At 41.8% G+C, this 14,000-nt stretch overlaps 1 protein-coding gene across 1 annotated transcript in view; it reads left to right on the top strand.

Annotated features, from left to right (window-relative positions):
• The window catches only part of COL6A5 (collagen type VI alpha 5 chain), a 97,003-nt gene that overhangs the window by 55,734 nt on the left and 27,269 nt on the right, over positions 1-14,000 (top strand). Inside the window, exons 29-34 of the mRNA XM_057739842.1 lie at positions 1,879-1,914; positions 2,033-2,069; positions 5,544-5,555; positions 8,373-8,860; positions 11,559-11,652; positions 12,755-13,405. Coding sequence (XP_057595825.1) covers positions 1,879-1,914; positions 2,033-2,069; positions 5,544-5,555; positions 8,373-8,860; positions 11,559-11,652; positions 12,755-13,405 — 1,318 coding nt within the window. The remainder of the gene's footprint in view (positions 1-1,878; positions 1,915-2,032; positions 2,070-5,543; positions 5,556-8,372; positions 8,861-11,558; positions 11,653-12,754; positions 13,406-14,000) is intronic.

Here is a 14,000-nt window from a genome sequence, read left to right as displayed (position 1 = left end):
AAGTTTTAAAAATATGGATGGGATTGCAAAAGCTTCATTGAGGTGTCCTGACAAGTTGATAGAGTTTCCCAAACCAGTATCATTGCCTTCTTGACCTCATGATTTAGGTGCTAGAGAGATTTGGAAATAAAATTGAAACTTTCCGCTGTGACTCAATTAGAAGAGAAATGGCACCTCTAGAAGCATTCCTGGCCACAGCCAGGCACATCTCCCACGACAAGATACCCTTATCTCTATTTTAGTGCTTGTTGTGTTATTGTGGTGACTTATTGACATGTCTCTCTCCCCTAAAGAGAACAGTCAAGTAGGAACTAAATGTTGCCAGCACTTGTGTTTTGTGTAGAAGGTGCAGCAAGCATTGTGTAAGGAGAGGAGAAACTGCTTTTCTTGTTTATGCATTGTGACTATTTTCTGACTACCTGTAGGGGTTCTTTAACTTTCAACTTTATAAAGAAAACAAAAACATGGATGTTTTGTGGAAAACTGAATCTGTAGTAGAATGGTAATCAACTCACTGTAAAGGATACTCTGATACAATCTTTTCTTTCTTTTGCATTAAGGAACTAGCGACTATTCTTAGTCACGTGAGTGAAAATCTAGTCTCTGAGTCGAACTGGACTGGTCTGCACTTGTCTCCTTTGCAGATTTTGGAGCTCTCCCTGGGGCTGCCATATCTTCCTGCTCTGTGTTTGGCCATGCTGGTCTGGTAGAGTGTGGTTTTCTGTCTCAGGCCTGTGGTCTTCAGTTTTTCCTTAAGAAGTTACTGCAAGTTATTCTTAAACTCAGTCTTTTGCAACCTACTCTCTACAGTTCTGATATTCTGTAGGATGTGGGCTGCCTACTCTTTTCATAAGCTGGAAACTGTTCCTCTCTCTCTTTAAAGGCTGTGCATTCTTTTCTGTTTTCTGCTGTCACTTATAAAGGGAAGAATAAAACTCTGAATCTTTTAGTGAGGTGCATATTTCCTGATTTGGGTCAGGAAGAAAATATGCCCCCAGTGGGTAGAATCATGGATGCCATGACAGTTCTGGTTAATATCAGCAGCATGCACTGGGGCACCTCAGCATTCAGCAGACATCTAACAGTTCATTGGATGGATGAATGGAAGGATGGATAGATGGCTGACTGGATAGACAGATGCCCCAGTTGTCATTTAGAATAGAGGTTCTTACACTGACATCCATGGTTGAGCTTCTGAGAGGTCAGTGAAATTGTACAGCAATCATGAGCATGTGATAGCATTTTCTGAAGCCAGCATCCTACATTTCATCAGCTGCCCAAAGGAATTCATATGTGCAAACACATTAAGAACCAACTGCCAAGAAGAAGGCTGATCCTGGTAAAAGGAACTAACAGGGAAAAGAGAAGAGCTCACATTGTCAAGAAAGGCAGCTGACTGTGTTCAGGAACCTTCCCTGACTCATCTCACCCAGTTATCTGTGCTCCTTTCATCCATCACCTTTCAGCATTTGTGAGCTTAGTGTGTATGCTCTCCTTCTGTGCAATGTCCATTTTGCTTTGTAATGGTCTTTGTCTTTTTCACACATGTAGAGGCTGTGTACTGGTGCCAGCATTTTAAATATACTTCAGTAAATGTCTCGCCTTCGTGCTACACTTTGGGAAGGCTGCTGCTTATAATTTTAAATATTCTTATGAGAAATCCCTTCTAAATGTTCTGCTGTACAAATACCTTTAAGAAAAACTTTTCTTTTATTCCTTCTTGTCGTCCTAGAAAAATCATTCAGTTCAGACTAGGTAGACGTTAGCTTAATTGATCAAACACTGAAACAGAGAGATTTATACTCTTGATGTGTTGGGGGGAAAGAGTGAAGACTCCAATTCACATATCAATAACTTTCTCTGCTTTTGTTTTTCTAGGGCCCTAAAGGCATGGCAGGGCAGCCTGTATACGCTGTATGTATCTCCTATTTACACACACACAAATGCAACCCGTTTACTGGGAAATGAATATGGCCACTTGGAAGTCTTTGTGCTCATGTTTCTTTTTTTCTCTCTCCTTTTTCATGTACAGCAGTGTGATCTAATCCAGTTCACACGGGATCATAGTCGTGAGTATCTGTGTGTCATAGAGCATTGGTGATTAGTGAGGGCACTTAGGATGATGGCGGTGTGGGGATGCGGAATCAGCAGGTGGAGCTCACTGGTGGAGAAGCCATATGTCCTCAGCAGCAGGCTTGCCGTGAGTGCCTGCTGTGGGAACAGCTCACAGCAAAGGTGGAAGGAAAAGATGCATGCCGCTGCTCAGAGGTGTGCTTCCTAGAGGGAGGGAAAACATGCCTGTGGGAAGCAATTAGTGACCAACACAAAAGGTGTGTGAATCAGCTCACACTAGTATAATAGTTATGTATAAAGGCCTGGAGGGCATGGTGTTAAAGGGATGAACATGGGAATTTGGGGTTGGTTGGCTACTTAATTAATGAAGGCTCCTTGAATGGAGGTCATTAGTTATAGGGAACTGTTGGGAAGCAGTAAGAGTAGTTTCACAGACTCACAGGCATAGAGAACAGACTTGTGGTTGCCAAGGGGCATGGGGGTGGGGAGGGATGGACTGGGAGTTTGGGATTAGCAGATGCAAACTATTATATATAGAATGGATAAACAGCAAGGTCCTGCTGTATAGCACAGGGAACTATATTCAGTATCCTGTGATAAACCATAATGGAAAAGAATATGAAAAAGAATGTGTGTGTGTGTGTGTGTATATATATATATATATATATATATATATATATATATGCATAACTGAATCCCTTTGCTGTACAACAGAAATTAATGCAACATTGTAAATCAACTATACTTCAATAAAATAAAGTTGTTTAAAAGAGAGTAGTTTCAGCAAAGGAGTAAAGCAGGGTCAACAAGGGGAGAGATTGTCTTTCATCATGATCAAGGGGAATGTGAGGTAGAAAAACCCAGTGACCTCATTTCTGGAAATTTATCCTAAGGAAATAAAGGAACAAAATTATAGGTAAAGATGGTTGTTGAAATATTATTCACTAGAGAAAAATGAATATATATGTAGACTCTTTACACATGTAGAATAATTGGGTTATAGAGCATCATCCTCTGACAAAATATTAAGCAGATATGGTTTTTATGAAGACTCACCCAAATATGAAAAATATTGTCATTAAAAGCAGAAAATTAAATTGACTCATTTTTACATGTAGGTAAATGTATATGCATAAAAACAAATACTAGAAGAGGAACTGGGAAAATGTAACCATCTATTGTGTCAGGGTGGTAAAATTTTAGGTGATTTGTCTTTCTTCAGGTTTCCATTGCAATTTATAATCATGCTTATACAATCACAATCAGAAGAATGGAAAATGGGAAAATTGGAGAGACTTAGTGAAGGAGACTGGATAAAAATGTAGTCATTGCAAGTGTGTGGCCAGGAAAGACCAACAACAAAAACAAGTTTAAAACAACTGTAAGGCCAGAGGGGGAGAGGTTTGGTACCACTATGGATGGAGAGGCAGAGGAAGAGTTGTGAATAAAATCGATTGGTAGGAAGAAATGATGAGTTTAAACATTTTAGAGGCAGAGGAATGCTGTGTAGACCCTAAAGTGAAATAATCTACACGCAGCTGATGAAATGGGGCTCCTTAAAGGTGAGGATCAGGGAAGAGACTCAGGAAGCTGGAATCACTAACGTCCTTAGAGCCACAGGGATGGATGAGCTTCTAAAAGATGTGAAACTAGGGAGACAGAAATGGAAAATCAAGGGATGAGCCCAGGGAGATGCATTTGCAAGAAGAGTGGGCCCAACACCAGGAACATGGATGGCATTGCAGAGATGAAGAAGTCCCACCAAGTGTGGGCAACTTGGAAAGAGGCAAGGAGCAGCCAGTGGAGGGAACTCCAAGGTTGGTAGTGGGGGAAACCTGTGTCAAAGATGTCACTTGAGAGCTGAAAGGCTCTCCAGCACAGGGAGAAGGTGAGAACCAGCCTGGGGCACAGGGAGAGGACAAGGGGAGAGCCATTGTAGGGAGAGGAGTGTGTGCTCTAAATCAAGGAAGACCCAAGAGGTGGAAGGGGCAGGGAGATGAAAACCTATCTCACAGGATTTGGGATTTAAGGGCATTTTCCAACACTGAATGTAAGGAGTTAGCCAGGAAATTAGGGGGGTGTGGGGAGTGGGCAGAGTCTATAACCAGACGGGGAGCTGATGCATGGATCTCCAGATGCAGAACTGAGATGGGGGTTTGGGTGACAGGCCTTTGGAGCTAATTCAGATAGATGACACCTCCGGGGCCCTGCAGGGTTGGACCCCTGCTCCACCGTGTTTGTTCTTCAGCCCTACAGCAGCTCCCTGGGGTGAGGGCCCTGGGCTGGTGGGTGGGACCTTCCCCAGAATAAAATAAGAAATCTAGGAGGCTGGGGAGAATGGGGAGAGAAAGGAGTGGTTGGGGAGGGACCAAGTAATTGGATTCTTAGAAGGAGAGACATAGTAAAGAGGATTTTCAAAGAAAAACTAAGTAAAAAAAGAAACACACTGAAAGAGGTCAGGTAGTTTCCCTGGAGTCACACAGCTCTGCCATGCTGAAACCCCGACAAATGCATCTCATTCTAGAGCTTGTGCTTCTAGCCTCACAGCTGGGCCGGAGGTTAACACATGGGGCTTCTCAGTCAGAAAGAGGATCTGTTTCAGGCCTTGAGATGCGGAGGAGGCAGCGGGTTCTGTGTACTCTGCTGGCAGTCAGCATCCCAGCAGCCACAGGATGAAGACAAACAAAAATGCTCCTAGGGTTGATGTGAGGGGGGCGCATGGGCTGCAGGCCAGCAGGATGGATGACTAGTTTGTTGCCAGCGCTAGTAAAATCTTTTATTGTCTCAGAGTGATTCATTTGCTTCCTAGGAATTGAGTAGAATGAACATGGAAATTGCCAGACCTGTGCTTTCTTAAAGATTTACGAATATTTCCCCCTGATACATCTCACGGTTACCAAGTAAATCACCTGGAGAAACCAGATTCTCAGGAGAAAGGTTTTTCCCTCAGTGTGGATACAAGATCATTCAAGCACAGGAGCTGTATTTTTTTTTTTTTAGCAGAGACAAAGTTCATTTGGAAATCCCCACAGTTCTACGGAAAAATAGAGGTGCCCAAGGTGTCCGTCAGTGAAGAAAATAAGACCCCGTAATTTAGTCCTGCCTGGCTCTCAGAAGGCTGTAAAAAGAGAGACAAAACAAATTGAATTTTAGCTATCTTGCCATTTAATCAGAGGCCCATCTGTTCTATTTCTAAAACAAGTGATCAACGATTCAGATTTCAACTAGAATTCTGCTAACCTCTGCTGGCCACAGTTCACAAGGAGGAAAGGTCAGGAAGATCCACAAAATAATAAAATTCTGTGTCCATCCTCCTCCATCCTTTAATCTTGGCTTCCTGTAATTGGAAACTAGCCTTATTTGCAGTTAGCATTAAACAGAATATGACACTTTGTTGAAATTTTGTTTTTTGGATTATTTTTAGTCTGCATTCTAAAAATGTAACTGACTCTTTCTCTCCTTTTGTACAGCTTGTTGGAAAGGTGAGTATTCTTACCATATTATGTAGCTTGCTGAAATAATTCCTGCATTCTGACAACACCATGTACACACTACTATATATAAAATAACCAACAAGGACCTACTGTATAGCACAGGGAATTGTACTCAATATTTTGTAGTAACCTATAAGGGAAAAGAATCTGGGAAAAAAATGTGCGTGTATAACTGAATCACTTGTTGTGCATCTGAAACTAATACAACATTGTATAAATCAACTATACTTCAATAAGTTAAAAAAAAGTAAACAGGAAAAAGATTTGAATAAACACTTCACAAAGGAAAAAAATAAAAAACTCTCACCCCCATGAGAAAAGGGACTTCTTGCTTCCGTGCAGACACTTATGATGACTTTACTTGTACATGTCATGTTTGGACCTCACTATAAAATGGTGACCTCCAGCTACCAGCCCCTTCACACTGCTGTTCTCTCCGGGTCCTGTCACAGTTTCCAGCTCACTTTCCTCGCGGGGTGGGTCCTGTCTTGGGGGGCCGCTCACTGCCGGACCACATTCTGTTGCTTCATCTGCTCCTGACTCCGTTGGCACTGACTCCTTGGACAGGCGATGCTTCCTTTCCTCACTCTGACCTCCACTCACACCTTTCACCTCCATGTGCCCACCACTCGTCAGCCTGACCTGGAGGATGGAGGTGGACTTCCTGGGGCCTAGACTGCAGTCAGTGTTCTGTGGAGCCTTAGACCCCTCGGAATTGATGTTACACCTGAGCCAGTTAGGTCAACTCCAAGAGCTCCTGGTCTCCTAGAGGCCTGTTGACGTAGATCCAAGGGATCATTTTTTTTTTTTTAAGGCACACGGGCTTAGTTGCTCCGTACCATGTGGAGCAGGGATCGAACCCGTGTCCCCTGCAGTGGCAAGCAGATTCTTAACCACTGCGCCACCTAGGAAGCCCCCAAGGGATCTTTGAGCTCATCCCAAAGTTTGGCACCATTCACTTTATTCCAAAAAATATGTCACATCTAAGCACCCAGTAAAACTTCATGGATTTGAATTACATTTATCAGGTACCCTGCTGGGCACTAGGAAAGGGAGAGATTAAAAATCAATGGAAACTGGTGCTGCCTTCTGGGAGAATCTGTGATGATAGGTCAGCTGTGAAGATGCTTATCTACCACTTCATTAATCAGTTTTAGTACAGGGCTAAGTAATAAGGCAAACTTCATTTTTTCTCGTGTTCTTGTTCATTATTGGCTTGCATATTTTAAAAAATTTCTTCACAGTAAAATGTCTTGATTCGAAACACATCTCGAAATCAACACTTCCTCTTCTATTTCTGTTACTGAGAACAACGGTTGGGAGATGTGGAGGTAACCTCCACACGAATGAACCTGAATGTGAGTGGCCCGGCGGAATTAAGAAAATTCACACAAGAGTATAGGAAAGCATGGGGTCAGGGGACTCAAGACCAAGTCACTCAAGAGCCCCGAGCTTTGATTCCCATGGCATATTTATTGAGAAAGATCAAAAGCATTCTAGCAGAGAACAAATTATAAAACAAAATAATGAATAACGCAAGGCATGAGACTTTAGAAGAGCCAAAACAGAACGCCTTGCGTATATTATCACTACTAGGGAGGATAGCTAAGCTTCAACCCGGAGCTGGCACCATCCGGCTACGGCGACTGCCTTATCTCTCAGTCGGTTTTCCTTTGGGCCTGGTTCTGCTTTCAGAGCATATTTACAGTCACACAGCCGTCATGCGCCCTCCACAGGTTTCTCCAAGTTACTGTCCTCTGCGTCCCCTCTGGTTTCCCACAGGGAGATGCGCTATTTTGAGTTTAATGCATTTCAAGAGTTAGCCAGATTGGGGAGAACAGAACAGCCTATGTAGATGGCAGGGAGGATGCTTGATTTTTAACTAATTTCATTTTCTCTTCCTGAGTTCAGGCTATAACAAAGTTTGAAAAGTTTGGTTTGATACATAGGGCAGATTACCTATGAAATTCCCAAAGTGCAGGCATCATAAGACTATTAGGATTGAGATGGGGGTTACAGACAGTCCCATCTGTATCATAGCTCGTTGCGAGTCTGCCATGGTGTACTGTGCAGCCCCTTCCTCCTGCCACCCTCGCTGTCATCCCGAAGTCCCCGAAATGCCCTCTCTCTGGAAACAGCCTCTTTGTCCTCTGAATCCCCGTGAAGAATAATCATCCCTCTCTACCTTTCAATATCATGATCCTCCCCAGACAGTTTCCTCGAAGACAGACTTGCATCTGTTCATCTCCGTATGTAACTCACAGTGCATGGTACCCTGCATTTCACATGCTGGAGACTCAATAAACATTTGCACATGAGTGGATGAAAATCTTCCACTCATTATTATTATTATTAGCAGATCATTTCTGAAGATTTGTGAAGAGAATAAACTTTGGGATTTTCTGATAAGCCATAGTTTCCTTTAACATTTTTCCATACAGTAAAATTCATTCTTTTTCACACATGGATAGATGCATGCAATCATCACCACAATCAGGATACAGCAAGTTCCATCAGCCCAAATACTCCCTCCAATTTCTTTTTAAATAGCAGGCTGACGGTGGGCGGTTTAGTCTGAGCGTGATATAGCCAAATATCACTGCTCTGTAGTTAGGTAACACTTTCAGGCTAACAGAGCAGAGTCCTTTCCTCCCTTTACCTGTGGGTACCCAGGTAAACCAGACTTTTTGTGACACTTGCATTTTTCCATACCCCGTTGTCAACCTATCTCACTGGAGTAAAGGGAATGGGAAAGGCTTTCGATCCAGTGAACCAGCTTAATACTTTTGCTTCTCATTTTTGTAGAAGAGTGTCCAGTGTACCCAACAAAGGTAGTATTTGCCTTGGACCAGTCCTACGATACCACAGAGCAGAGATTTAATGAAACGAGGGACATCATCACTTCTATTGTCAATGACCTTCACATCAGGGAAAGTAATTGCCCTGTGGGAGCAAGAGTTGTCGTGGTTTCCTACGACTCAGGCATCAGCTACCTCATCCGTGGGTCCGACTACCATAGCAAGAAGCAACTCCTTCAGCTTCTCTCCCAAATTAAATATCACAGCTCCGGGGAAGCCAGAGACATTGGTAACGCGATGAGGTTTGTGGCTCGGAACATTTTCAAGCGGATGTTAGCGGGAGCCAATGTGCAGAGAGTTGCTGTGTTTTTTAGCAACGGACAATCTACCAGTAGGTCACCCATCATCAGGGCCACCATGGAGTTTAGTGCCCTGGATATCAGCCCTGCAGTCTTTGCTTTTAATGAAAGGGATTTCCTTGATGAAGCTTTTGCGGTAAGTACTTACCTGGTCAACATCTTTATTTTTAAGATATTGGTACTGGCAGGATGGGAATACTGGGAAGTAGGGGGACAGATATGGCCTCTTGACCCCCTTTGCAATTTCCACAGCTGTATTGTTGCCAAGGCCCATGAAATCTAATTTTTAATAAGCACAGCAGTCGATAGCAGCAACCTTTACTCAGGTCCTGCTGGGCACCAGGCACTGTCCCTGGAGCTTTATGTAAACACTCAGGCATTCTCCAACCCTCTGAAGTAAATGCAGGTTATCTCCATGTAAAAATCAGGAAACGGAGGCCCAGAGAGTTTGAGTGAATTCTCCAGTTTCGTAGAGCTGTGAAGTGGCTAAATGAAGATTTGAACTCAGTCTGTCTGATAGAAAGGGCTGTCAGTACAATGCTTTACCAGCTTTCTGCCAACCCGGTGTTTCTCAAATCTGCCATCTGCTAGCTGGATCTCATTGAACAGCTGGTCTTAACCTGTAATGGGAGAAGCTTAGGGGGTCTTTGAACCCTTAATGTTGTGTAAAACTTTGGTAAGTATGAAGCTTTTTCCCAAGAGAGGTCCCATCCCTTTAGGATTCACAGATTCTCATGGGATCTGTGCTTCCCTCTTTCTCCCCCCAAACTGAAGAACTTCTCCATCTACTGTTCTGGTATTTTAAAGTATATTCATATTATCCGTGTAATACATGCTCCTGGAGATGAGTGGGACCATTATGTCAGCCAAGAGGTTATAAAGGTCTACTTTTTACACAAATACACATATGTCTACTATAAAAAGAAAAACCCTCTACAACATGAAGGGAATCGATCTGCTCATAAGATAGCCACGAAATTTTTAGAAATAGGAGCCACAGGGCGAATAGATCCTGATAGAAAGGATTGTAGGAAGTTGAAGTGTTTTCTATAAAAATAATTACCTCCAACATAGGTAATTTGCTTATTTCTTTTGTTATGGTGTATGTCCCCCAACAAGAATGTAAGATGGGGATTTTACCTGCTTTGTGCATTTCTGTATCTGCAGCACCTGGAATAGTACCTATTTAACGTTGTAGGCGTTCAATACATATTTGTTGAATGAACGAATGAGGAGCGTGTGCTTGATGCCTGTGAGTAAACCTCCTTGATTTACCATGGCTGCATTTAATCTTTACATGGGGGACCAACAAGGTCAAACACAAAATAACACTCAAAGCATCAATTTTCATAAAAACTAGAGCATAGGAATGTAGTAGCTACTTTATAACTATAAGGCTGAGATGATTCTAAATATTTCCAAATGATCACTCAGCACTTTACAGAAAAACAGAGGTGGTGGTTTTTCTAACCTTTTCATTTCCTAAGGGAGAAGGAACAAAAGCCTGAGCATCTCTGTGGGTTGAGAGATCCCCTTATCACTTGGGAATCATAGATTTATTTCATTGCAATCAAAGTGTCTCTATTGCATGGTGGCTCATACAGAGTAGATGCCCAATGTACAGTTACTGAGTCACTGAATGAATGAATGAATGAATGCTATGTATTGCCCAGTTCAGTGAGTATCAAAGCAAAAATATAATCAAGAAATGGACAAACTTAAGCAGTGTACTACCAAGAATTTTGAATAGACTTAGTGTCTTCTGTCTACTGCCTTTTGGAATAGACTTTCTTTTTTGTAAATTGAAGTATAGTTGATTTACATGTTGTGTTAATTGCTGCTGTATATATATGTGTGTGTGTGTGTGTATATATATATATATATATATATTTATACATTCTCTTTCATATTCTTTTCCATTATGGTTTACCACAGGATATTGAATATAGTTCCTTGTGCTATGAGTAAGACCTTGTTATTTACCCATTCTATATATAATAATTTGCATCTTCTAATCCAAAATTCCCAATCCATCCCTCCCACCTACCCCCTTGGCAACCACAAGCCTATTTTCTACGTGAGTCTGTTTCATAGATATATTCATTTGTGTCATATTTTAGATTCCACCTATAAGTGATGTCATGTGGTGTTTGTCTTTCTCTTTCTGACTTACTTTACTCAGTATGATACTCTCTAGGCCTGTCTATGTTGCTGCAAATGACACTATTTCATTCAGTTTTACGGCTGAGTAGTATGGAATAGACTTTTAATTGGAATTTGGGATCAGGGAAATCCACTTGACATCTGAAAGATGCACCTTCTTCTAGCCCGTATGATTGGGTAGAAATAGTTGGAATCACTACTTAAAGAGGCCAAAGAAAACTTGTGAATGTAAAATTTCTGCAGGACCCAACGCCACAAGCTGCCGTATGGAACATAATCATCTGGTGTATAATCAGAAGTGTGTAAAAACTCAGTGCAGAATCACAGGCTTGGAAATAAGAAGGAGATTTCAATACCTACCCCAGTGGGTGAAACTTGTGGTCATCTTGAGGCAATTTTCTCATCATAAAATTGGGTTGCCGATACCTGTTCTACATGTTTCCTTGGGTTATGTTTAGGACCAAGGGGGGATAGTGTGTGTGTGTGTGTGTGTGTGTGTGTGCGCACGTGCTCGCGTGCCTGGAGGTGCACTGAATAGAGCAGTGGGTTACAATGCAAGGTGGTGGTGATGAGTCAGGTGTTTTTTAAACTCTTATAGTGGGTACACAGTGGATTCCCGAGGGCCACTGAAGAAAATGAGCAAATAAGCGTATACTTCTTTTTTAATGCAGTTTGACAACACGGGAACATTTCAGGTGCTTCCTTTCCCTCTAAATGGGGAATATGAACCATTGGAAAGACTTCGGCGCTGTACCCTTTGCTATGGTAAGACTAATGAGTTCATCAGTACCATTTTTAGATTCCGTATATATGAGTTAGCATACAATATTTGTCTTTCTCTTTCTGACTTACTTCACTCTGTATGACAGACTCTAGGTCTATCCACCTCATTACATATAGCTCCATCTCATTCCTTTTTATAGCTGAGTAATATTCCATTGTATATATGTGCCACATCTTCTTTATCCATTCATCTGTTGATGGGCATTTAGGTTGCTTCCATGTCCTGGCTATTGTAAATAGTGCTACAATAAACATGATGGTTGGGGGGGGGGCGGGGGGTGAAGGGGAAGCTGAGACGAAGTGAGAGAGTAGCATAGACATATATATACTACCAACTGTAAAATAGATAGCCAGTGGGAAGTTGCTGTATAACAAAGGGAGTTCAACTTGAGGATGGATGATGCCTTAGAGGACTGGGATGGGGAGGGTGGGGGGGAGTCGAGGGAGGGAGGGAGGGAATATGGAAATATGTGTATAAATACAGATGATTGAACTTGGTGTACCTCAAAAAAAAATCTGGCTTCCCTGAAAAAAAAAAAAGACTAATGAGAAGAATTTATTGTGCTAAAACACTTAAATGCCTTCTGGGTGAGTTATTAAATCTACCTTTATCAAAGATTTCTATTTTTGATTGTAGATTTTATTTTAGTTTTCGTGTCTTTCAACAACATATGTCAGGGTTTCAATCTCTGTGATGTTTGAAGTTTCCATAGAATGTGAAAATTGGTTTAGAAGATTATTCCAATTGATTTGGCTTTTCCTGGGGAAAATTTGATAGTTTGTATCAAAAGCTTCTAAAATATTAAAAATATTTGCTAAATGAGTTTGGACATGACTATAGACTTCAAGTATATGTGTCACTTACATCTGCTTTCAACAAAAATGTTCCCAAATTGTCTGCTAGTGGCCACAGAATCATGGGGACATTGAAAATTCTTTATTAATTTAAATGATGTGAAAGTGAAGAGGTATTGATCAGATGATTAAGTTTTGGTAATCAGCCCCTTCTTCACTTGAAGATCTCAAACAACAGTGTCTTCTTGTGCCTACGCTGAACCAATGATGAGTCTCTATGTGTTTTCAGATAAATGTTTTCCAAATGCTTGCAAGAAAGAGATTTTCTTACCTGAAAATCCATACATGGATGTTGCCGTCCTCTTAGACAATTCTAGGAATGTAGCAAGTGATGAGTTTAAGAACATGAAAGCCCTGGTGAGCTCAATGCTTGACAACTTTGACATTGCCTCGGACCCTGTAATCTCAGACTCTGGTGATAGGATTGCTTTGTTGAGCTATTCTCCTTGCGATAAGAGAAAGAAGGATGTGGTAAAAACAGAGTTTGAGTTTACAACTTACAACAGTCGAGCTCTAATGAAGAGACACATTCAGACTGACCTCCAACAGCTAAATGGAGGAGCCACCATTGGCCACACCCTACTGTGGACCTTGGAGAATCTCTTCCCAGGAACACCCAACCTGAGAAAGCACAAGGTCATCTTTGTGGTCTCCGCTGGAGAAAATCATGAGAGAAAGGAATTCTTAAAGAAGATGGCTCTGAGGGCCAAGTGCGAAGGCTATGTCTTATTTGTGATTTCTCTGGGCTCTACAAATGAGGACGTGGAGGAGATGGCCAGCCACCCACTAGATCACCATCTGATACAGCTTGGGAGAATTCATAAACCAAATCTGGATTATGTTGTGAAGTTTTTAAAGCCATTCGTGTACTCAGTTAGACGTAAGTCACTATTTTGTTTTTCCTCTTTGTTTTAATAAAGTAGTATTTGTTAATAGTAATGATAACCTAACATATCTCTGCATTGATAGCTAACCAAAATATATGAATTAGATGGTGAAATGGGGACAGGAATAGGACACATCTTGGTTATACCCTGTTTATACCTTGGTCTTAATGTTCAGTGAGACCTTTTTCATGTCTCTTAGCCAAAATCTCAGCACTAGAATGCACAGAGTGACTGGAGATCTCCTGATCCACACTTGCTCAATCGAAAGAAGTTCTAGCAGCTCTTAGGTGGTCTCCAGGTTGAGCATTTAAATAAAAGTCTTCCCTGCTGCACCTGGTTTATTTCCAACCTTGGCACACCCTGGATACCTATGTGATGGTGCTGCTCCCAAAGTCTCAGCATGCAAATCACCCAGGAATCTTGTTGAAATGCAGGTTCTGATTCAATATGTGTAGAATGGAGCGTGATAGTCTGCATTTCTAACAGGCTCTTCAGTGATGTCAATGTGCCTGGTCCACAGGTCACACTCTGAGTAGCAAAGGCCCATGTACTACGAAGTGTCACCCATTGGACCGGTGTTAGTCCATA

This window comes from Hippopotamus amphibius, chromosome 6 (assembly GCF_030028045.1).
Source record: "Hippopotamus amphibius kiboko isolate mHipAmp2 chromosome 6, mHipAmp2.hap2, whole genome shotgun sequence".
NCBI lineage: Eukaryota > Metazoa > Chordata > Mammalia > Artiodactyla > Hippopotamidae > Hippopotamus > Hippopotamus amphibius.
Note: the sequence above shows the minus strand (reverse complement) of the source record. Positions and strands in the feature narration are given on the sequence as shown.